Source organism: Perna viridis, chromosome 7 (genome assembly GCF_037379345.1).
Source record: "Perna viridis isolate PV_CMFRI_1.1 ecotype Kerala chromosome 7, ASM3737934v1, whole genome shotgun sequence".
Classification (NCBI taxonomy): Eukaryota; Metazoa; Mollusca; class Bivalvia; order Mytilida; family Mytilidae; genus Perna; species Perna viridis.
Genome location: NC_142451.1, coordinates 28,465,745 through 28,492,712, shown reverse-complemented (window position 1 = coordinate 28,492,712; position 26,968 = coordinate 28,465,745). Strand labels below are relative to the sequence as shown.

Genomic DNA, 26,968 nt, shown 5'->3' with positions numbered 1-26,968 from the left:
GAAGTTGAAAAAGGAGGTAGTTTGCCTGAAAATCTCCAAATGTGTCAATTTTCAGCTTATTTTCTCTATGGGTTTAGACTATACAAATTAAATACTCACTGAAGGCTTTGGTCGTTTTTAAACTTTCTTGAACAGTTCTTTTTGAAATTTACCACATTAAGTGCTGAAGATTAAAAAAAAGACTCTACTTTTTACATGTATATTCAACATCATTTAGTTACTAAATAAAGAGAATAGATGAGTTGACTAAACTTATAACATTGTAGCAAAAGTGTTTATTGTAGTAATGGGAAATTGCAGTAAATCCATTGTTGTATTAATAAAAGTATAGACATATGTTTTGAGAGCCTTACAAACCACATGTAATTAAGAAAACAATTAAAACAAATGTCTATTGAAGTATAAGAAGATACGACCAAATTTGAGGGTTATGACCTTTGGAAAAAAAGCCATGAGGACATTTTACCAGAGGTTATGAATCTGTAATTGAGTACTACTTCTTTGCCAGTCTGTACAAGTTACAGCCGATCACGAGAGCAAATCTCTTCATTAAATATGCATCTGATTGTGTGTTTGTCCTGCCAAAGACGCTTGTAAGTAATCAAGGGAACCAAGGTTATAGCATTAGTCAGTAGAATGTAATCCATGGAAAAAGACCAGACATGGAAAACAGACATACACAACAAATAACATAAAGTTACTAGAATCATACAAACAAAGTAACAAAAGCAAATGAGCAAATTGGACTCCACTAAAAACTGGGAGCATGTACCATTGTAATCACGTTTAATTAATTTAGTATGAACACTTTTTGGAACATTACTTGTTCCTTTGTATTAGAACAATGACCTTTGTATTAGAACATTAACCTTTGAATTGAGATATATTTGACCCATTGCTGGTACGTGTTTCCGTATACATTTTGGTACGTTTTGACCACTCGCAGAAGAACATACATTTTCCTTCCATTTTAGTCGGAATCATTTGTCTTTATTGATGCTTGAAGTATTGTGAAACAAACAATATTCGTAATATAAGATATACAAATATATTTTTTTTTCAAAAACTACAATTGTAAGTACCATTGTTTGAATACTTTTGTAGACTTTGGATGTAAAAAGACTGAATTGAAGATGATAGTCGATTAATATGTTTGACTAATATAAAGCATGCGAGGCTGTAAAGCTAGACTTAGTTACAATTATTGAATGTGGATCTATACATAGCAGTATATACACAGGAAGTAGAAATTACTCGTTTCTTGTGGTATGCAAATGAACTATAGTAGAGACTGCATTAATGTCAGTGGAAATGGGTGTGCTATGTTTAATATGGAATACTAAATGAAAAGAATAGATTTCCAAGCTTCCATTTACACATAATGCAGTACTTTTTAAGAGATAATAGTTTGTATCAATTTTGGAACTTGTTTGCATGCAATGGGTCTATGCATTTATGTGCTCTCACCAAAGATACAAGGATAAAAGGACTCCTAAAGAGTAAAATTAATGGTTGAATTTAAAATAAAATGAGACATTTAAAAATATATATTTTTGCGTTAAAGCAAATATGCTTACTTTATCTGCAAGAACGATGTACTAACAGAGGCTTTGTAACGGAATTAACTGAACATAAAGCCAGATTTCTAGATTGAATCTAGATAGTCTGATTGTAACCGTATGGAGTTGTTTGCACATATAGAATGACAAAGAGTACTTGCTCTACTGTTGTACGTGACCATGAACCCAGTGTTAGGATGGAATCCTTGGTTGTTTTTTTTATAATGCGTTTTTCAATTAGTAGTTTTTATTGTGTGTGTTCTTTCTCCCGCAGTTTTTTTTGCTAGGTACATGAAGTGTCATGTTAAACGAAGCGGACTTTATCACGATACAAATAGGATACTTATTTGTTGTAAATTACATTTGTTTTGTGAAAATGCATATTGTTCTAAGTCGATTTTTTTAGAGATTTTTCAAAGATTACATGTGATGACGAGGATTTTCGATAATTGCCAACTGCAAATAATACTTCCTGTTTTATCCTTGTTTAGTCTTAAAACTGCTTTGTCAACATGATCCGTATAATTATTGAATCGTTCATTTTAAGAAAATAAATAAGAAATTGAGATGCAGCAGTGATATTTTTCTACACAGTGTTCTGAGGTAATACTGTCAGTAAAGATTCCGTAATTATATTGTAACTATTTTAACTACCAGATAAACGGAACTGTAGCTTCATTTGTAATCATTATTTTACTAATCACTTCTAAATCTCTATTATTGAACACTACCATGACGTTTCCTTTAAAGCAGCTTTTATCATTTTTTTATTAAGATTGTACTTTCCACAAGAAACTTTTAGGTCCAATCATTGGTATAAATTATGTATTTTTTCATTAATGTTAGTTTATAAAAATGTTAATATACGTTTTATTATTTGTTTTACCTACAAAAGAACGACTTTTATGTTCTTTTATCAATTTTAAGAAGATTAAATATATTAATGATGATATACATTCAAAAGCAGGAAACACAAATGAAACTTGGACTGTTTTATCAAAGACTATAATATTTCCCTTTTGTCGTAACATTGGAAATGAGGAAATGTGTCTTAAAAGGTCTCTTACAAAATGCTTTTTAGATATCAGTCCTTAGTTGAAAAATACTCAGCTTCTTATAACACAATGAGTAATGATTGTTTTTTTTTGTTTTTGTTTGTTTTTGTTTTTGTTTTGTTTTTGTTTGGTTTTGTTTGGTTTTTTTTGTACAATATTATCTGTGCTGATGTAACTGCTGATTTACCAATTACATGTATGACAAATCATGCAAATGTTTTTTAATCAAAACAAGCGTGTAAACAAGGACCATCACAAATCATTCAATTCTGCCATTTGTTTTAAACTTGGATATGAATACTTCCTGTATACAATGTTTTTTTGGATTGTGAACTTACTGTATATTCGAATTTAATGCTTCTGAATAGAGGTTACACGTTTACATCATGTCGAAATATGCAATGTATATGATTGCTTTTGTTATATTAAGGGGTAAGGTCTTCAAAGGTATTCACCAACCAAGTAGTCAGAATCAGAATTTATTCGTGATTTTTATCAAAATGTTTGTAGTATTGCAAATTTCAAAACATTCAAAACACTGAGACTTCATTTCTTGTATTGCAAATTGTAGAATCTCTCAGTGATAAAGTAGGCTTCCTATTTCGATAAATTTTGTTTGCACTACTTCTTGTATACAATGTTTTCTTGGATAGAGATCTTCCAATATATTTTATTCTAATGCTCCCGATGAGAGTTTACTCATTGAAACAAGTGTACAGCACATTGGCAATACATATGAATAGTATTTTTGTATTTTATATAAATTTTCGCTTTGACTTTTTTTACTATTGCCTGAATTTGATCAGTTCTGTGATTCTGGTATTACTCTTCATAGATATGTTTTCTCATTTACGTGTTTAATTATTTATTGATAATAACAAGTACTATCTTTGAAAAAAAAAGATAACCGACGCAAAGTTTCACTTTGTTAATACCCAAAACTGATTAGGATTTTATTTCGTGAACTGTGTGATTACTGTGCTATGTTTCGTATCTCAATTATTTCATTGGTTCAACAAGTAAACTATTTCCAATTATTCAAAATATAAAAGATCATTCAATATATAAAATATCATCAATTAAATAAAATATTATTCATAAAATAAAAGTGATTGAAAATATTTCGGAAACCAATGCCCCTATGGATCCTTAAATTTCACGATTGCTATCACATTTATCCAATGAAATGCGTGGTTAAAAGCTACATTGGTTATATTGCCATGGTTAAGCATCATGTATGTCACGTGGTGTCAAAGGGACCTCAATACCGACTGCGTCGAACATTCTATTAGGACGTTCAAAAAAAGGCTTTGAGACCACAACTGTGGTTGATTTTCGATTGCTATATAAAACGTTATAATTTAGAAAATGTATATTATGTTCCGTAAAAATCACTTACACACGTACACGGTAGCACTCGCCTCGTGCTACGTGCGTCATCATGTATGAAAACAAACAATAACAATCACCAATGAATCAAACATTGTACCTGTCCATATGTGAACACAGTGACTTTATAATACAAACAGCTATTGTCATATCTAACATCCTTCTACTTAATTCACCCTTTTCGTAATAATAAAAAATGCAAAGTTTCACCACCGACAAACTGACATAGCACAATGTATACAGCCAAATATGGACACATATGGCGGGTATAAGGTTACGATAATAGGCCACTAAAATCTAAAACAATATCGTTATTGTCCTTTTAGAATCGAAATAAATCACGGAAACTCCAGTTTATCATTGTTTTACCACGGGGTGATGATTTACATGTATGCCGATGTTTTGCCCCTCGTTATCGCTGGGGTTATATAAGGCGGCATAAATAGTCAGCCCGTGGTAAAACAATAATAACAAGAAGGTTTCCTGATTTATTTTTCATTTCAAATTTGTGTTTCCGTTGAATATATCGGCATTCCAATGGGAACAAATTGTGCTCCTCTACTTGCTGACTTATTCCTCAGTCTTATAAGGCTGACTTTATACACTTTGTATCTGATCTGATCCAAAAGAAAGTACATCGTTTAGCTAGATCCTTTAATGCAAAAGTTTCCGCTACATAGATGACGTATTATCTTTAAACAATCATAGTTTCGGGGATTTGATATTTCGCATCTACCCCAAAGAACTAGAGATAAAATACACTGTGAAGTCAGCCTCAAATCTTGACATACACTTAGAGATCGATGGTAAAAAAAAACTATTTACCAAATTTTACGACAAACGTGATGCCTTTTCATTTAGAATTGTCAACTTTCCTTTTATCTGTGGAAACATCCCTTCAGCACCTGCGTATGGAGTTTTCATATCACAACTCATAAATTATGCCAGAGCTTGCCGTAACTACGTAACGTTTTGTATCACGCTCGACTTCTTACAATTTGGCCTCTAGAACAGGGTAATGTTGCTACAAGATTAAATTCATCACTAAAGAAGTTTTGTGGTCGTCATCATGAACTCGTGGATCGTTACGATGCATCCATCTGCACCGTGAAAACTGATTTGTTCAGTGTGTCATAGTTTTCCTTTCCCCTTTCGTCTACCCCGGAACTCTTTATGAGCAACTTAGCGAGTGTTTCTAAATAAGCACAGGACACTTACCCTACCAGTGCACCTGGTCCATGCTCCCAGTTTTAAGTGGAGTCCAAGTTGTTCATTTGCTTTTGTTTCTTTGTATGTTTTATTTTGGTTACTTTATGTTTTTTGCTGTATTTGTCTGTTTTCCATGTCTGGTCTTTGTCCCTGGATTGCATTCTTTTGATTTACGCTAGAAGTTTGGTTCCCTTGATTACTTTTTAATTCGGCACATGTGAATTTGTGTTATTAAGCAGTTTTTTAGTATTTCCCCTATGATCGAGCTTTGAATGCTGAACCTTGAATTCATTTTCACCCTTCAATGATTTGAAAGATTTTATCAGTTGAACTGAATCGTAATCAAAACACGGGGTGCTACAGTTTATCAGTTAATCACCACTATTCATTTAAGTGGTAATTAAATATGGTTTGACGATTGTGTTTAAAATTTTTTTTTTTCAAAACACTACTATTTCCCAGTCTTGAGTTGAGAGAAAATTTGAAATATACAAGCAGTTTGGCCAGTAATATCATCATCAAATTAAGGCACAAACCAACAGTCGATTGGCATTTTTAATAAAAACGAAAGCACTTAGACAACAAGAGCCGGACTGACGTATTTATAAAACCGGTTTGATTATTGAGAAACAACTATGAAATCGCGACGAGGATACCATTCGACGTGACAATTATATGCCAAACTTTCGTATCGAAATTGTTGAAACGTGACGTTGAAGTCTAGCATTGTTTGCTTATTTGATATTTAACGACGAGCAGCTTTAGAGAAACGTTTAATAAATTTGCAGAAAATGGAGGAATATTTTCTACCTATATGTATATCGAATACATAATCCAGTCTGTGAAAAGTCAGATGTTTGTAGAATATCCATCTCCTAAAGCCAAAAGAAGAGTTCCAAGATTAGTTTCTCATCAAATTTGCTATTGTTCTCACGCGGTTCGTCACAGGAAGAGCTGATATTATTTTTTATAATATTATATCTAGAAACCATCTTAATCTTTACATAGTATCTTCTGGCTCATTATTGACATTTATCATAGGTCTTAGCATCACGACTTCCTCGTCAGAGAAATATATAATTACGAACTTTCCATAGAAACACGCGTAAAATTCATACTTTAATTGGTCTTGTTGGAAAATATATTGTTATGTAGAGTTTTGCTCTATATGATTTCAGACAAAAACTTTAGTTTGAAGGAATCTCTAAAGCATTCAAAATTTTCCCTAAAGATGGTATAATATATATATTAACTTATCATTTGCATTTAATGTAGTTTAAGATTAGTTTGAATTAAATTTCTTAGTGAAGCTGTGCTCGTATTGCGTTTGTTTTTGTGAGTAAATTGAAAATCTGTTGCATTTGGTACAAGCACTACCGATTTTTACTTGATACATGTACTGTTATAAAGGATTAAATTCTAAATAAAATTTGGTTCCATTTTTCGCAGCCCTGATGTTTTCATAACATCCTTTAAAGAGACTGGTATACGTCGGATGGAGGAATGCTGTATACGGTATATTGTACATGTATTAGGTTTGGAGAATTGTGTACGGTGCATGGGAAATATTTAAGTTTATAAGATCGTATATTTTGTAGTATATATGCTGTTTAATTAAACTTTATCTTGTGAATGATTCATTTAATAAAATCAAACTCAAGAGTAATCAAGGGAACCAAGGTTATAGCGGTAATCAAAAGAATGCAATCCAGGGACAAAGACCAGACATGGAAAACAGACATACACAACAAAGAACATAAAGTAACTAAAATCATACATACAAAGTAACAAAAGTAAATGAGCAACTCGGACTCCACTAAAAACTGGGAGCATGCACCGGTAGGGTAAGCGTCCTCTAAAACGCCACAAATGCACCACAGTAATACCTTTATAAAAATAGTAAATACTTACAGAGGTCAACAAAAGGTCTGCAACAAGTGGAAACACACCTTTAAATAGGCTCTGAAAGGCCCCGTATTAAATTATTAAAAACAGAGGATATTAAGCAATCTAAAGTTTCTTCATCTACGAAAGTTTGCAAATTTTCTGGACTTTTAATGCTGATTATGATATTTTCCATGGTCGTCATCATGAACTCGTGGACAGTTTATCAACACTTTAATCAACAAGATCATTCAATCCTTTCCAAGAAAGTTCGTATTTTAGAAAAAAATTACCATCCTACGAACAGTCCCGTTCTAAGTAAAAACTATCGTAGGGAAAGAGAGGAGTACTGGATACGCAGACTAGGTACTGCAATACTTTACGAATGCAATGACAACATCAAAAGTATAGGAAACCTTTCAAGCCAATATAACAATAGCATGGATGTGATGAATTTATTTGACAAAAATCCAAGACGGGAAAGGAGTCGTGGCCATCGCCACTATACGTCACCTAAGTTACATGATGTCTCCATAGATGGTCTCCTTTCTTTCATACAAAAACTTCTTGGACTTCATCACATTAGAACCAACCTTTATTCTATACCTCTCACTCTTCTACACTCCCTTTACAAAACAAGTCTTGATACTCCTGTTTCTGACCCCACCTCATCATTATACAGACTTGTTTCCATCATTTTGGATATTGGTTTCCACAGACTCTTTAAACCAGTTTGTGTGAAAAGTCAAGATGAAGAAATACGATCATTTCTTCCACTACCGTTTGTCAACAAAGGTATAGATGCAATTTGTTTGGCTAACATCCTCCATAACAAAAACGTTACCAACAAAATTCCCCCATATTTCAAAGACAAATCCATACCAATTATTTCATATTCGTACACTTCACCCATTGCATCCAAAATTTTCAATTATAAAAGGCTATTGCAGAACCTCGAGATTGAGGACTTCAAGGCTAAACCACCTGACTGTTCTTGCAAAAGCTCTCCATTCATATATGGTCCTTCTGGTCATGTCGTTACGGGAGATTTAACCATTATAGAAAACGAATCTCTACGTAATATCCTTTCTAAAAGTCCCAAGTACCGTGAACCACGTTCCATAAATTGGAATTATAACTTTAAAGTTCTTATGGATGCCGTCGAAAACTATGCAAGAAAATGGATAAAACGAGAACAAGAAGACATTGATTCTCTGTCAGAGTGGTAAAAGGCCGTGAGGTCTTTAATTTTGAAACGAATGAAAGTTTTAAGTAGGTCAATGAGTGCCAAGGCTACATCAGTTTTCAAAGACCCGGATGTAGCAAAAACATTGTCTACTGTACATGACAAATATGTTGTCGTACCAGCAGACAAAGCCCAAAACAACATTGTTTTTGTCTGCAAAACGTTTTATATCCAATGTTTATTATCAGAGGTAGACGTAGAAAATAATAGCAGTGATAAGACCTATACTGCTACCACTCTCTCCAAAGAAGAGATTGTGGAAAACCATAAATCTGTGCTATCCTCTTTTGGTATCTCTACCAAGGACGATGATTGTGATTTACCGTCTATGTACTGGATTCCTAAACTTCACAAGAATCCATACAGACAACGTTTCATAGCTGGAACTGCAAAATGTACCACCAAACCTCTTTTTTCAAAACTTTTAACTTCTATACTCACAACTATCAAAGAGGGTCTGCAGTCCTACCACAACACTTGTTACTCCCGTAGTGGTATTAATTCAATGTGGATCCTGAAAAATTCGAAAGATCTTTTGGAGACAATCAGTTCAAGACTATTATCTGAATATAATAGCATTAAATCCTATGATTTTGCAACACTGTATACTTCTATTCTCCATACTCAGTTAAAATCCCGACTTAAAAACATTATACATCGTTGTTTTTCCAAAAAGATGGTACACCTAGATACAAACATATAGTTCCTGGTAGAGATTCCTCATACTTTGTAAGAAATAATTCCAAATCATCTTCCAAATATACAGAGGAAGATGTTTACAAAATGCTGGAATTTTTAATCGACAACATATTTGTCCAGTGTGGTGGACGTGTTTTTCAACAAACGGTCGGCATTCCAATAGGAACAAATTGTGCTCCTTTACTTGCTGACCTATTTCTGCACTCTTATGAGGCTGACTTTATAGCTGATTTGATCAGAAAGACATAATATCGTTTGGCTAGATCCTTCAATTTCAGTTTCCGCTATATAGATGACGTATTATCTTTAAACAATCCTAATTTCGGGGATTTGATACATCGCATCTACCCAAAAGAACTTGAGATAAAGGATACTACAGACACTGTGTGGTCCGCCTCATATCTTGACCTTCACTTAGAAATCGATAGTAAAGGAAAACTATTGACCAAACTTTACGACAAACGTGATGACTTTTCATTCAGAATTGTCAACTTTCCTTTCATCTGTGGCAACATCCCTTCGGCTCCTGCGTATGGAGTGTTCATATCACAACTCATACGTTATGCCAGAGCTTGCCGAAACTACGCAGACTTTTTGTATCGCGCTAGAACTCTAACAAATAGGCTTCTGGAACAAGGTTATGTTGCTACAAGATTGAAGTCATCACTACAGAAGTTGTATGGTCGTCATCATGAACTCATGGATCGTTATGATGTATCCATCAGCATCATGAAAACTGATTTATTCAACGGGTCATAGTTTACCTTTCCTCGTTTGTCTACCCCGGACTTGACTTTTTATGAGCAACTCGGCGGGTGTTTCTAGAAAAGCAGAAGACGCTTACCCTACCGGTGCACCTGGTCCATGCTCCCAGTTTTTAGTGGAGTCCGAGTTGCTCATTTACTTTTGTTACTTTGTATGTATGATTTTAGTTTCTTTATGTTCTTTGTTGTGTGTGTCTGTTTTCCATGTCTGGTCTTTGTCCCTGGATTATATTCTTTTGATTACCGCTATAACCTTGGTTCCCTTGATTACTCTTTTACCATATCTGTTCCCTTTTCTATTATCCTTTAATTTAAATGAAGTAGAATTTACGAAGGAAAAACAATGAGAATCGGAACGTCGATGATATCTAGTACTGCAATTGTACAAACAATATTGGACGAATGACATGTTGTGATAATAGCAATCTGATGAATTAGATTACGTAGCAATATTATCGGCAGAGGTTTAGAATACTGCAAAAAACAATTTCAGCGGTAATATGTTTTGCATGGTAGGATATACCAGGGCGATTTAGCGACACGATATTAGCTTTTTATCAATTATTGTAGATCAGAGGGCTCCTGGATGGCGAGTTGTGCGTATATCACATTGATTAAAAATTAACACCTTATGAAATTGATAGGATTAAAGCGAATTGTTTGTAAATGTTGTCTAGGCAATTCTAAGATCTCGTAACACTGCAAACAAGTTGTGATTGTGATAATTCTGTTAAATCATTGTACATTTTTGAAGTTGATATTGATGTAAGAATATAGAAGCAAATTTGTTCTTTTTCTTCAACATCTACATTTTGGTTAGATAATCTTTGTAAAGTATGGGTGCTTACCTTACCGCTTCAACTGGTCCGTGCTCAGTGTTTATGTACAATTCAGTTCCTCTTTAAAAATAGTTTTATTTCCTTCTTTCTTTCGGGTTCTACATAAATCACTATTTTCATGCCTTATATATATAAAAAATTAAAGTACATGTATTAGCCATTATCAAAGAGTTTTAGAGATCTAACAAGATAAAAAGGTTTACTAAAAACCAATTTCATTTTACCAGATGCCCGAGCTAATGTTGGACAACAAAAAATCGATAATTACCATATTTTCTATTCATCTGACATTTTTTTTAAATTTGAAACTATCTTCCACAAACACGCAGTTTCAACAGAAGTTGAGATTAATATTACAGTTTATACTACAAGGTAAGAAAAAGCAATTCGACACGATAAAATCCAAGATTTTCTTACTACTAGCATTAGAATGGAAAATACCTTGAAATTCCATCTATGAGGTTCTCACGCAATATCTACGTTTATCTCGGTTGATATTTTTACATTCTCCTGTGAAAAAGGAAATTACTCGCATAACCAAAATGTTTAAAGGAGAGTGTCCATACCATGTCTAGAGTATTTATACTGAGGATCTATATTCAATCCATTTACAAGTTGTACCCATCCAACGTGCATGATTATAACAATTGTTATAGATAGCGTAAATAACCTGAAAAAAAAATCACGTAATTGATCGACATTATATTACATTTGACAATTGGTCGTAAAAATGACATACTATCTGACCACCTGACTTTCTATTATTTTTCACAAATTTTAACAAGTCGCGGGCAAATTTGAAACGAAACCAATACCCACAAATCCGCAAGGCAATTATTGCATACATTCAAATACTTACTTACTTGTTTGTTTGTTTGTTTGTTTGTTGGGGTTTAATGTCCGAGCAGCAATATTTAAGCTATATTCAGACGATGAACATGAAATGATGAAATGAAAAAAGGGATGGGACACAAGGACAATGGGGTCGACAAATTTTGATTGCCACTGGAAAAAGGGAGAGGTGGGTAGGGTCGGGCAATTTAGCCCCCTGTGGCGGAGCCCCATGGTTCCTACTCCGGGAGAATACCACAGTAGGGTTCTTTAACGTGCGAGGAACGTGGCATCTTTCCAAACACGGTGCACCACTATGGTTTGCGGTCAGGTTTTCCGTATTATAGCCTGACAACCCCAGCATTTAACACGCCAGGGGTACCCCATTCCACCACCTGGGGCACACATCGCAGTTGCTCTGTGGGCAGAGCGCCCTAACCCCCGACTAGGGTTTTGAGCACTATTTTACGACAAGCTTAGCGCTGCTGCAGGCCTATTATTTTAACACCCGGACCTTCACAGGGCTTACTTAGTTGTAAAGAAACAGAAAAAAAAGATAATAGTAATTTGTTGTTCATGGCATTATCAACGCACATCTTATATCTAGAATACGTGAAATTTACAACATTTTTGTCTGAGGTATTTTGTTTTACCTTTAGAAAAAAAAATCAACAAGGGCGAACATCAACATTAGTGCTTACACTTAACAAACATATACATGTATTCGATGTCTGGCTACATGTACTGTATATGGCTACGAATAACAATATGCATTAATGCTGCAGTTTCCCTAAGGATGAAATATTGGCAAAAATGGAACCATTGATTTCATTATCAAACTCCCTACAGCTCTATAAACAGAAATATTAGAGCTTATCTCTTACATTCCTGTTTTACCATGGTAGTCGTTACAAATATAGTGGTCCTTAAAATTAGTACAAGATAGCCTGGGAGCGGTTGTATGACGTTTTAAGCAGGTGGAAATATTGGATTAATAACGTATAGATTTGTGGGTGAATGAATTCAATTTGGCATATAAATTGTGGGTTGAAATTTTGATCGGATGCGTTTGAACGTGTTCGGCATATTGGTATGTTGGACTATTTTAAGTAAGGACTAATATGAAATTATACTTGTAGTTAACGATGAAAATGTGAACTAGGGACTTTATATTTACGATTAAACCTTTATGAAATCGATCGTTCGGATGCTATTGACAAGTTCTTAACACGGACTAGAATTTGATGATGCGTATTGCGTATGCATTTGACAGTTTTCAAGACCTTTTTATTCAAATTAGGTCTTAAATCATGTGTATTGAGTTGAAATCAATTCGAATACGGTACAAAACCGTTTAATGTAGCTTCTACATATATATACTTCATATCAAAAGAGTTAGTGTTCTAATTATTATGAATGTTCATATAAATGTACTAGTCAAAAGTAGCTACGTGTAATTCTATCTGTCCATGGTTTGGAGTCTAGATTATCTGATTATTGGTTTATCACAAAGGAATATCGCATGGAATCGACAGTTGGCCACATGCGCTAATCAGGAAGAAATAATGTCTAGACCTAATTAATATCTCGTTTATCAATTAAGGTTTAACTAAAGAGTTTACGACACTCAGTCTTACTGCATATAAAAATGCGCTAATTATTCGCTAGTGAATTGGGAAGGTAGTATTACGGCTAAAATGATGGTTACAATATCCTATTAGCTCATTTCTGATCGTATCAGTTTTAAATTTTGATGCCTACTTCCTGTGAGTATATCGTGTCCTTACACAGTACATACTAACGTCTCAATTTGGATACTTATGAACATTATTGATATTAATGTTTTGTTTCGTGCTGTGGCTACTAAAATATTTTCTGTCTATGATATTTTTTGTGGAGTGTATACGTGTACATGTATTTCTGTCTTAAACTTTGATTTTTACTTATATCGGATTAGTTAGAACACTAAACACGAGATTCAACGAATCAAAAATATTAAATTCAAGAATTTGTATGAGGAAGTGAGATTGATGTTAAAAAAATTAACTCAATAATTCGACCAAAAAATGTCATCGTTCAGAAGGAATTTTATTGCAAGGTCACCCATAAAGGAAATGAATATCCATGAAAGATTCAAACGAACGTTTTCATCGACAAAAACAGAGCATTCACTGGCTCGTAAAATTCTTGATCAGAAAGGACTACCATTGTCACCTCACAGGCCATTAAGGGCAGTTCGTTCTTTGCCGTGCTGTCCTGATTTGAGGTAAGGGAAAACCCAAATTAATTATAGGTAGGATGCTATAAAACTAAATATATTCGATAAGGATATAGGGATAATATGTATTTTTTTAAAATCTTCGATGTTTTTACGTGTATTTATATCCCTGACCAACGTTAACTATAGTTCTTGTTCCCTCCTTCATTTCAAATTTGATCCTCATATAAATCAAATTTACTGATCGTTAAGGACTGTTAAGAAATCGAACCTTTTCTTTCCTGTGGTTAAAAAAAAACACTTTCATTATACTGTACACTCTGCAAATCCCAATATACTTCAATTTATTAGTATAATGAAACTTGCAACAACCTCTAAAAATAAGCTCACACACATTCTACTCTCGAAACATTTTACAGTGTGTGGTGATAAATGGATATCATAAATTAAAAACAACCTGAAAAAACAAAGAACCGTACGGCTGTATGACTTTATTCTCTTTCGACTCTTTCACTGATCAATAGTGTGACATTGATAAAAAGGAATGACTAAAGAAAAAAAATTACTGACGAGGCAAACTCATTGAAATTGTTACAAATGTACATATGCCTATAGCTTTTCTTCGACTTTTCCGTTACTTGCGACTGTATATACATTTGTGTGTACATATATACAATTTATATACAATATACAATTTACATATAGATGTATTTGTACATGTGCAGCACAATTTAATATTTTATCTTTAGTTTACGGGTGCAGATATTTGATCCGGAAATACCATATAATGTAAATCCTGGTGTGTCATAATTGATTCCGAGTTTTTTCCTCCCGTCATCAATACTACCAGGTTTGGATCGTTTGAAGTGGCGTCAGATAAAACCTTAAGCGAATGTTGACTATAGCATAATAGAAATGACTAGCAATTAATCTCTCGTACGTCCAAGAAAAGACACAAGCTGCATCCCTTGAATTCGAACCTTGGTATATTAAGTTTAATCCATTTGTAAACCAATGCAAACCAGCCCCCCACCCCCCCTCCCCCCAAAAAAAAAAAAAAAAAAACAAACAAACCATAACAAAAACAAAAACAAAAAACACACACACAAAATGAAAAAAAAACGTCTTTCTTGAAGTAATCAGATAAGACAAATTGCACCGCATTTTACCATTTTCGGGCAATTAACGAGAAGAAAGTCAGAAATGTATTCTTTAATAATATTTATCACCATGCTGTATTCTGAATGTAGAATATACGTCAAGTATTTTAGATTCAACATTTGCCCAACTGCTATGGAGGAAAGATCGAGAGCCTGTTGTTTTATATGTTATGAAAATAAGTGTCAATTTGGTGCTTGTTGAGACTCAATGACTTAGCACTTTAATAAAACCACATGCTTAAATTATATTGTGCAAGTGCATATCATATACCAAGGAACTATCAGATGGTGAGTTGTTGTGTCAATGGCATTTAGGCTTGGTACATACAACTCGTATTAGTCTCAGATCAATTCTTACGTCTTTTTTACTAAAAGCTGTTAGTTCTTTTATCGATTGAAAATGCTAACAAGCGTACATCTGCACTGAATCTTTCTTATACCTGAAAATATATCTTTATTGGTGCATGCAAACTTTTATTTCAACCCAACCTGTACGGGCTTACATGTAAAGTGGGTCCACATATTCATATTATGTCTACAGATATATCCTTAAGTACTTATGTACCAATTGAAAAAGTCAGAGTTTTGACGGTAAAAATCTTTTATTTCTTGATTAGACTTGTGTAGATTGATTGCGAAACTTCGAATGTTTCGAGTTAGCTATATAATTATTCCATTGTTCTTGCAACATAAATAGCGTTACCTTAAAATGTCATATTTAAAATATATATATGTACATGTATACATGTATTCGTATTTGTATTTGGAACGACAAAAAGGAACAAAACGTATCAAACTCTGTAAAAACTTATGAATTGACGTGTTGTATTAGTTGTAGATTTATATAAGTATGAAAAAAAAGATGAATCTTTGCTTCTTGTAGTTTTAACTTCTTGCGAGTCAGCTTGATTACACAGGTTCGATGCGCTATTACTTATACGTAAAGAGGTCGTTGAATGTACGCTTAAAATGTCAAAAAGAAAACCTTCAAGAAATGATATAGAGGCTAGAGTACTACTTTATTGACTTGACACACTTCGACATTTCGTTAAGTGCTTTCCTGTATGTATTTTACTTAAAGTAGAAGTCTTTATACAAAAATATCAGACCGGAGATGATTCATGCATGTAAAAAGACCACCAACTCACTTTTATTTCGAGACCATATAAGTCCTGGTTTGTCAAATGCCAAGTGAAGCGGAGAAAGAAAACTTTGGATCCTAGTATTTGTAAAAAAAAAAAAGATTTTTCCAAATTTTAGGGAGGGGGGAGGGCGTACGCTAGGTCCGCTTACTATGAATCCGACCTTGTATATAGGCTATGGCATAAGTGAGACATTGTTTTTGCTGACCTGGGTGATTTTCACTATGCGATTCGGTCAATTTCAACAACAGATGCGTGTTTTAGTACACATTGCATGTTCTTACCCAGGTATTCGTCCCTGACAACGTACCTGATAATGAAATCCTGAAGTTTGTTGAAAATTTGTTTTTATACACCTGTAAAATTCGTTTTATTCTTCGTACAGATTGATACACGTGGATAAGTTGTATCTTTAAATTCAACGTTTTAACTTCACCAAAATTTGTTTTCGATCTAAACTCAAAGTGGTCAACAATATTCAATCAATCCATACATCTATAAAAAAAAAAAAAAAAAAAAGCATTTTATATGATTTGCTATTTTAATTAATTTATGTTATTTTATATTCTGAATTTGTAAATAATAGAAAGATGATTTGTTTTGCTTCGTTTATTTTATTTTATATCTGCATGTTGGAAATTAACTATATTTTTTGCGCATCTGACAGACTATTGGTAACACCTACAAAGATTAGTTGTAGATATTTATATGTAGTTTCTTACTCATTCATCGTTGGACTCAATTTGTTTTAAAATAAATAAAATAAATAAAATAAAATAAAATAAATCGGATCAAATTGATACAGGGAAGATAACATAAACTTACAGAAAGGTCTGAAAAATCCAAACGATGTTAGAACTGCCAAATTTGCGATGCAAATTATTGGTCGTTCCCTCCGCAGGACTCGAACTCGGCCAGCTAGGCTATGTACTCTGTGCAGGCGAGCTGGCCGAGTGGTCTAGGGCGCTGGACTTTGTGCAGGCGAGCTGGCCGAGTGGTCTATGGTGCAGGCGGTGTTGCCATAGATGTCACAGCGGTACAACTTCGAGTCCCGCGGAGGGAACGACCAAAAATTTGCATCGCAAATTTGACAGTTCTAACATCGTTGGGAATTTTTCGGTAGTAAATTGTCCAATAACATAAATGTATTCAGACCGTGTCTGTCATGGGTAAATCAGTCAATCGCAACACACTACGTAAAAGAAGCCCAGTAAAGTTCAGAGGACCAATGAATAAATTAAAAATTCAACTTTTTGTACTTAGGCCCACATCTCTGTATGACAATTTATGTTGATATATTCAAATTATACAAAAAAAAAGAATTAATTACTATACAACTGTTAATCGCACGTGGTTAATCGGCACTCCGTAATACGACACATATTTTATGCAAATTACTCTTAACCCTTATTGTAATTCCACATCTTTGGCTGTAAAACTGAAGACACAAATTCTTACATTATTAACGGTCTAGGATTTCTTCCTCTCATGTGAGAAAGTCTTCGTTTTTTTTACTCGTTCCGCGCAACTTAGTTCTAAGTTTAAGACCACGTGTAGTTTTGCACCTTCTTCTAAATGTGGACAACACTTAAGAAAAGCTGAAATACCGAATGAGTGACAATTCCAAGTTTAAGCCCACATGTAGTTTTGCACTTTTTTCCAAATGTGAAAAATACTGTCGAGCGTTAGGAAAAACTGAAATGCCGAATGAGTGACAGTACTGGTGAACAAAACAAAGTTAGGAACATTAGAAAAGAGAACTGATGCAGAGTAAGTCACTTCAACACAAAGAAAGCTTGCAAAACACACGTACAATGTACCAAAACGAGGTAAACGGGTCTTGCTAAAAACTAGAGTTGAACTTAGTTGCTCCAGATGGGTGAGCAGTTCCTGGCTTTTCCAAGATGCATGTGTACACGCCATTTTTTGATCGCTGACGGACCTTTCCGGTGATATATAAAAGATAGGGGTCGTTTGTCATACTGACACTCAATATATCATTTTTAATCATATAAATAACGATACTATTGACAAAATGATGAGGCTAAAACCGCTGTTATAAGTATAAGGAAAGCCAAAGTATTTTTGACATCAAACAATTAAAACAGCGTACATTATCTTGCAATAATATTGATCTTGCAGTAATACATTTTTTACATTTTAGACCATTGGCAATTGTCATATACCGGAACAATTCACCGCATAATATTTCCATCAGAAAGCCTTGCATCACATCAAGCCCATATCAGTGATTTCCAATTTTTCAGTTTCTCCGTTTATATTGCCATTCGTTAAACGAATTTTCATTTTAACTATTGGTATTACCCCTACTTGATCAGTTCGGTAATTTGGTCATTCCCCTTTACATATCAGCCTCGTTTTTTTCTTGTATTGATATAAGGTGGCCAAACACAGAAAGAACTAGACTTTATGCGTCCTTTCATGCGTTTGGCATTTTGCAAAACATTCGAGTTCACCGATGAATTCGATAAACAATCTTTCAGCTAGAGACTTTAACCAATTTCACATGTGTTAATTATTTACACTGTCTGCTTAATTAAGTGTCATTTCCATGCCTGTTGTATGACATCTAGGACGCAACTAAATCATAAAATCATCTCCGAGGAGTGAAAAGTAAGCTTAATTAACTGTCTTCAGTAACAGTTCTTAGAAACTTTCAACTCCAATCTTTTCAAATTGTTAGTTTCCTTCTAGCATAACGTTAAATGAACATCTTTCAAATTAATATGAAAATCAAATAGGATGTCACCAACGTTTCAAAGACATTAATTAGTTCACTTACTTTAAAGTACAAGTCGATATTGTTACATTGAATTGAACTTTAGTGAAACGTCACTTCCTGTTCTGCGTACCAAAATTTGAATAGCATGCCAAGTACATTTTCTGGTCAAATGTGAAATATGTTTCTCCTGTAAGATAGGTCAGGACGTTAACTTTTACAGACAAATAAATCATCTAAAAAGACATGAATATTCATAAGGTCAAAGGATCAAAAGCGCTGTCAGAACACTGTATACCAAGGAAGCAAATGGCAAAAAACCTGCTTTTACTAAATTTGAAAGTATTCTGTGAAGTGCAAATGGTTGCACTCGTAAGGGTAGTGTACGAGCTTCAGTCTTTTGAATGATTGTATGGTTTTGTGAAAACCCCGCATATATTGGCTAATGATGCAAATTTTTTGTTAGTGGTAATTTCTGGAGCCAGATTTTATCAACATATTTGCATTGACTTAAGCAGACCCCTACTTTATGTAATGTTTGGAATGGATGATTTCAAATTTGGAAATTGGGAAATGGGGATTAAAAAGATTGAAATTTAGGTTTGAAAAATGTTTTAATTTTTCTTAAAATGATATTCAATTGAATGATTAATGATTTAAATTGATATGAATATAAAAAATGTTTTGTTTAATTGATAATAAAAAAATAAAATATACAATAAATATTATTAAAAATAATAAAATAAATAAACAAATAGAATGTTGAAAAGGAGAATCTTTTGGGAATTGAAAATTTATAAAAGGAGTAGATATTTTATAATGAGGCAATGGACAGTGGATATTTCATGAGGCTCCGGGCAATTGAGATTTAATATAGTGTGTTTGAGCCTTATGAAGAAAAGAAGTCTAAAGTTTATAAACCGATGTTGTATTTTTTCTCGAAAATTAAAAAAGGAGAATAAATTAATTAAAGGGGAATTTTATAATTATAATAATAAGAAACACATACATGTATACATGTATCGACTACTCGTATACATGTTATAGAAAAAAATAGATACATGTATGATGGTGTACAAAGAGAAATATTGTTTATGTGAAAAGTCAAGTGCACTATGTTTCATGTAAAATGTTAAATTCACGTCTATTCTTTATAATTTTTTGTTATTGTCACAAAACAATTTTGCATTTAGGCGTTCTGCACATGAATTTCACGTTAATTCAATCAAAAAGTATATTTCTCAATTATGCTTTTACGCTGAAAAGGTGCTTTCTTCAGGTGAAAATTATGGGAACTTATTTTTCTTCTTTATATTTTTACATTGTTGTACACATTTTATATTTGTCTTTTAGAGCTTTTGCCATTTTGGTTTGTCTGGCTGATACAATTTGTACATCTTCTGAGAATAAAAATGGTCAATCAAGGTTTACGAACTTTCATTCCTGGCGTTTCTATAGGGTATGTAAGTCACATTCTAATTTCATTTTCTTTACCGAAATTTCTGATGTAGAACGTATAGAAAACCGAAGACCGATTTGCATTTTATTGTTTATTTCCGCTTACTCGAAACGCTGTATAATAATGCAAAATCTTCTATTTCGTGTTTTTTCTTAACACTTTTATCATGTAGAAATAGATATTTGTCATTTTTATCGGTATTTTTGTTACACAAAAAATATGTTTGCCTTTAACACTGAACTCAAAGCTTTCTAAATGACAATCTCCATGTTTTTGAACGGTAGACTAGGATTTCTTGAAATCACGGGATCACATGGCGAGACTTACATACCCTGTGAATCATCCAAATATCTTCTTTCAAATTTGGTATAATACATGTAAGTTAACTTAAATTGAGTACTATTCCCGATTAGTTTACAACCTAAGTGAAACTCCCTAAAGTCACATATTTCATGTTTTATTGCTCCGCTATTATAAGAGTACTAATATCAATGGACACTTTTAGTCTTTTAGTCTTTTAAGAACATATGCCACATGTATTACACATAATTTACAAGAAAACAAAAGAAAAAACTTGTAAAGGGTCACTTTCAAGATATTATTTCCATATGTTGTTTTTAAATATGAAACGAACTTGGGCAAACGGTAGAATGATAAGTTAACAAGTAAAACGAAAGCTGGACTGGTTCCCGATCGCAATTGCAGTATGTTACACATATACAATAACTGGAACGTAGTCCCGGGAACCAGGATAAACGAAAGCACAAGTATCAACATTTCCTTGTGCATTTACATGTTGCACCCCTAGGTGGGATCCCTATTTCTGTTTTAACTAACAGCTTTAAACTATTTATAGTCTTTTATTTTGTGGTGTGAGAATAATGTTCATAAGTCCTAAACTTGGTGTTATTTGCTTTCAATCAATATTTTGTTTACAAGAAAACATTGAGTTTCATGCAATGCCATCAATACCTCTTTAAACACTATGCGTTTTAAACATATAAATGTCAGGCTGTAAATTCTCGTGTTTTTCTTATCCAATTTAAAATATGTTATTTCCGATGGAAACGAAAGATAATTGATTTCTATCCTTGTAAATCGAATTTATGAAATGATGTTAATAATTGAGTTTGTGTTCCAAGTTGATATTAAATCTTAAATGAAATTATTGACTCCAGTCTTATTTATTCGTGTTTAAGTGATGGTTATAAATCCTGGAATAATTTTGCAATGAAATTTCATTACGCAATCTAAAATGAACTCACATATTACTACTTGCACACAAAACTCTATTTTTCTTTAAATTTGTTCGTTTTACATATTGAGACAAAACATTTATTAAATCATGTTTAACCACGCTGAAACGATAATACATTTTATATTATAACGAATATTATTTACATTACATGTAAAGTTATATGAAACTTAAAAATGTGAATTTCTTTCAACCAAAATATGTTTGTGTGTGTTAAAAACAATTGTGGAAGAAATAATACTGGTTCGGTCTTATTCACAGAAACGCTTCTCATAATGAATGCAAATTTTATCCATTTCAGAACTCATTTGTTAACGTTTTATACATAGTTTTACACATATACATCGACATTTGTAATGCAAAAAATATAAATTAAGATCCTCAGATAAATTGGCTAGTGCAAACGGGAATTTCAAAGGCTAGTCACACAATTGATTGTTAAGGTAAAATTCTGCTATTATCGGTTTCTCTCTCTCTCTGTGTGTGTGTGTGTGTGATTCAATAATTCATTTCTACATCTTTAATTCTTTAATTAAACTTTGTATATTAAGTTTGAATGTAAATGTACAAAATCGAGTTTAATACGACATTTTATCATATTACTTTAAGTACTTAAAAATCAACAAATACAATTTTAACTGAATGTTAGTGTTAGGTCGAACTCCATATTTTGTATTCAATTGAGTACAAAACACTTCTTGGTTAATCAGTTGTCACAGATTTTCACCAAGTATGTAACCAAAAACCCCATGACTTGTAAACGCCTTGTATACGTTTTTCATAATAACAAAGTTAAAGCAAATTATCCAGAATTTCTTGTGATCAAATCAAGTTTTCTTGTAAAACAAAGATTGAAGAGGTCTCTAACGCTATCTTGAACAAGACTGTGCTGAAAATTTTCCAATGTAGTGTAACATACTGTCTGGACGTTAATTCAATTATACCGTCATAGGACAATCCAAGATGATCGATCATTGTTACTTCATCAAATCAATTTGATTCCGAAAAGATCTTTGTGTCTAATGGTGAAATAAATGATGATTTACTGTCATGTTACAATATATTAATTGCGTAAGAGCTGAGAAGCCTGAAAGTCGTGAAACTTATACAGCGCGAATGACACTATCACTAAAAGCAACGAAATTTTGAGCTGACGTCTTAAAAACATTAGAAATAATGTTCGTGCATATATCAATTTAAAGGGTGTTCATTTATTTGCTTGATAGTGGGTATAGATTTTGATATAGTACAAAAAGTTCACATGGACTTTCTTTTGAATTATAATTATGATTTACGTAAAATAACGATGGAAAGTGTGGAGTGGTTTAAAAAAAGACATTCGGTTCTAATTGTATATGATTCTCAATAATATACACGTATGTAAATATGATGTGTTACATATACTGAAACACTTTGAAAGCTTGCGACAAGGTATGCGTCCTCCGCTATTTCAGAAACACACACCGAGTTGTCAAAACTACACCATTGTGAACACATTTGATCACAAAGTGCTATCATCAGTTAAAAAAATGGTTTTGCCTATTGCTAGCTGTTTTTCCTTTAGCATTATTTTATTATAGTTAAAGCTCATTTTAGAGTTTGCATATATGTAATTGAAGGGCAGAACATTGTGTGACATAGCCATATATGATCTGTCTTTTGAATTGTTGCCATTTTTAATTGCTTGCTTTGCTGCTTTGCATGCATTTTAATGCGGTATGTCTTGTGTGTTTTATTTGTATTTTTATTACTATTATATATCTTGGTTTTAAAATCTCATTAGAGCTTGTGTTGTAATGTTTTACATTACAACACAAGCGTATGGTGTGTTCATATCACAACTCATACGTTATGCCAGAGCTTGCCGAAACTACGCAGACTTTTTTTCAGAACGCTAACAAATAGGCTATAACCTTGGTTTCCTTGATTTTTCTTACATATACCGACTTTAGATCAAGTTTTTGAACTTTGAACTTTGAAATGATGTCCATACCATGGTGATTAAACATTTGTTTATGTTAACCGTAAAACTTCTTGAAATACAACCTTGAGCATTTATAAATTTGAAAAATCAGTATTGACGTTGGTTTAAATTGACTGAGTGTGGGATTGTAAAATCTGTATTAATCTGTTAGCAATCAATATTACAGATATACCTTTTTTGCAAATTTACAATGTACAGTATTGCTGTTCGGTAATAATACGGGGATATATTACTTTGGCTACAACACCTTATTTACAATGGTATGATATTCGTAAAATTGATACAAATTTTAAACCATTTGTGAGGTTTTTATAACCCTTTATCTCAATCAACTTGGAAATTAAAAATTATTCGCTGTTCGCCATTTTGATTCTATCCGTTGTTTAAAATCCAAATGATTGTTTAGTATACTTAGTGTAAGAATTTTCACTCGAAACAAGAATGATAATCTTTATACATATTAAAATGTCGGTTAATAACAAAAATGCTATTTCGTCTCCTATTTCTAGAATTACTACGTTATTTTTAGAGTTTGAATTGAAAAAATAATGAAATGTATGCTTCACATTGAAACTTTAGTCGCTTATGGGATACTGATCTTTTCAGAAATAATGATTTTAACCAAATTGACTAAATTTAATATAACAATCCAGACGAAGCACTTCGCGTGTCAAACGAAATTTGAGTAAATCACTGAGTCGATCTCCAATAAAGTATAAAACAACTTTCAGACTTTAATTGAATAATCAGTTATTGCTTGATTGAAATATGTTCCGAAGAGCAAAACCTTACAAATCATTGCATCATATATGGGAGTGTAGTTACATTGATAATTTTTAATGCTTTTAAGACTAAAGCATATTCATACATATATAATATTTCTTGTGTTATGTCAAAATGTTGACAATACAGACAGTAACTAGTGTTTCATAATGAAGATCGCAAACAGTATCTTAATATCAGAATGCATTATCTTACAGTAGACTGCACTATTACCATAAGATTGTCTCTCGTATATATTAAATAAATTATGATAATTTCATACATTATATTTGTCTTTCCTGAGTGCTTTACAAATTTGATGAAAATATTTTTATCTGCTGAAGTTAGTTCTTGTTTTTCAAGTTCCGCAAAGGACATAGCCCTGTTACAGATGCTTAATTGTAAGAAGTTACAAAAATTACAAAAAGTCAGCTTATTTACGGCAGCCTCTGGCATAGCGTATGAGTTGTGATATGAAAACTCCAAACGCAGGTGCTGAAGGAGTAATCAAGAGAACCAAGGTTATAGCGGTAATCAAAAGAATGTAATCCAGGGACAAAGACCAGACATGGAGAACAGACATACACAACAAAGAACATAAAGTAACTAAAATCATACATACAAAGTAACAAAAGTAAATGAGCAACTCGGACTCCACTAAAAACTGGGAGCATGAACCAGGTGCACCGGTAGGGTAAGCGTCCTCTGCTTTTCTAGAAACACCCACCGAGTTGCTCATAAAAAGTCAAGTCCGGGGTAGACAAACGAGGAAGAGATAATGCCATAGATAAAAGGAAAGTTGGCAATACGAAATGAATTGCGTTTGTTGTATAGTTTGGTCAATAGTTTTCCTTAAAATTCAATCTCTAAGTGTAGGTCAATATATCAGGCTGACTTCTCAATGTCTGTAGTATCATTCATCTCAAGTTCTTTGGGTTAGATGCGATGAATAAAATCCCCAAAACTAGGATTGTTTAACGATAATACGTTATCTTTATAACGGAAAGTGGGATTATAGGATCTAACTAAACGATGTTCATTCTTTTGGAACAGACCAGCTATAACGTCAGCATCATAAGAATTACGAAAAATGTCAGCAAATACAGAAGCACAATTTTTTCTTCTTGGAATGCTGACGGTTCGTTGACAAACGCGTCCACCGCACTGGACAAATATGTTGTTGATAAAAAAATCGAGCATTTTGAAAACACCTTCTTCGGTATATTTAAAAAATGATTTGGAGGTATTTTTTTACCACGTTTGAGGAATCTTACAAAAACTACATATTTGTATCTAGGTGTATCTGGTGGTTCCCATTCTTGCACTCGCAAGCATAAATGATACTACTTGGGACTACAAGCACCCATGCGGTAGAATTAGTTTGATACGTGTGTGCATTTGAAAAAAAAACTGACAAAAACAATTCAAAATGAAAACTTAAGTTAAGTTTAAAACTTTAAATGCTTAATCCAATGTACTCTTACAATTAACGCACCAGTATGGCTCTGATTTCATGATCTTTTTTTCAATTTAGAAGAACCGAATTCAGAAAGCTTTTGTATTGAATAATTCTATTTAGCAAAACTGAAACTATATAGTCGTACTGTTAAAATAAATGTTCACATTTCCTCTTGTGGTACACAGGTAAAAATATTTTTTCTATCACTTTCTCCTCGTAGTTTTTTTATTGTTTTTTTTTGTTTTGTTAGAACCTTCTATGACATATGAGTTTTTATTATCACTCGTACCGACGCATCCCTTGTTTTACCTCGAACAACAACCTTTATGTTTACGTTACAAAACACAATATTGAATATAAGTAGTTTTTAAAGTACATTGCGAAATCATTATTTCCATTATATTTACCTCTAATTTTACAAAGTATAACTTATCGAACCAAATTCAGTAACATGTTGCGTGTTTGATGCAAGTTAACAAAAATACTCATAAAGCATGACTCATCTGCCGCCTGTAATTAAATCATCAGATCTTAAGTCCATATAAAATTCAGACACTGCCAATGCTTAAGTGATTCATTGTGTAGAAAAACCTACTGAATAAACAATGCTTTTCAGTTCCGATATGCTATATTTTACATAAAAATTGCCCTTTTTGTATGCAGATCTGCACTTTTTAGAAAATCATACATTCACCGCCCACTAAAATCAACCGAATAAAACCACATCATGAACGATAACTCTTGTAAAATGCAAATGTCATGTACAATCTATATAACTTTAAAAAAAAAAACACCACAAACAAATGAAAGAGTAATCAAGGGAACCAAGATTCTTGCGGGAATAAAAAGAATGTAATCCAGGGACAAAGACCAGACATGGAAAACAGACAAGCACAACAAAGAATATAAAATAACTAAAATGATACATAAAAAGTAACAAATGTAAAAGAGCAACTTCACTAAAAACTGGGAGCATGGACCAGGTCCACTTGTAGGGTAAGCGTTCTATGTTTTTCTAAAACACCAAAACTAAGACTGATTATTGGATCAGTAACTGTTTCAGAGTTCGGTGGCTTTTTGACATGCATGATATTACCTACTGTCTAATTTTTACTAATACTGATATTTAATTTTAACTCTTGTTTTTAGTTTTTCTGTATTGCATATAATCATCGACATTAACCTTAAATCGGCAATTCTAATTTAAATTAAAATTCAAATTCCGGTATGCTTGACACATGTTTCAAAGGGTAATTTCAAATCAACAGCTGAAAAAGTTGTAAACAAGAATTAGTCAAAACCAAAACATTTTGA

At 32.9% G+C, this 26,968-nt stretch overlaps 1 protein-coding gene across 5 annotated transcripts in view; it reads left to right on the top strand.

Moving 5' to 3' along the window:
- Positions 1-26,968, top strand: part of LOC148612156 (GTPase-activating Rap/Ran-GAP domain-like protein 3) — a 216,886-nt gene that overhangs the window by 112,506 nt on the left and 77,412 nt on the right. Inside the window, exon 1 of one of the 5 annotated variants that reach the window (XM_088593325.1) lies at positions 12,983-13,741. The exons of the other annotated variants lie outside the window; for them this stretch is intronic. Within the exon in view, the coding sequence (XP_088449451.1) occupies positions 13,542-13,741 (200 nt within the window). The 5' untranslated portion in view covers positions 12,983-13,541. Of the gene's footprint in view, positions 1-12,982; positions 13,742-26,968 lie in introns of those variants that run through there. 5 annotated transcript variants of the gene reach the window in all.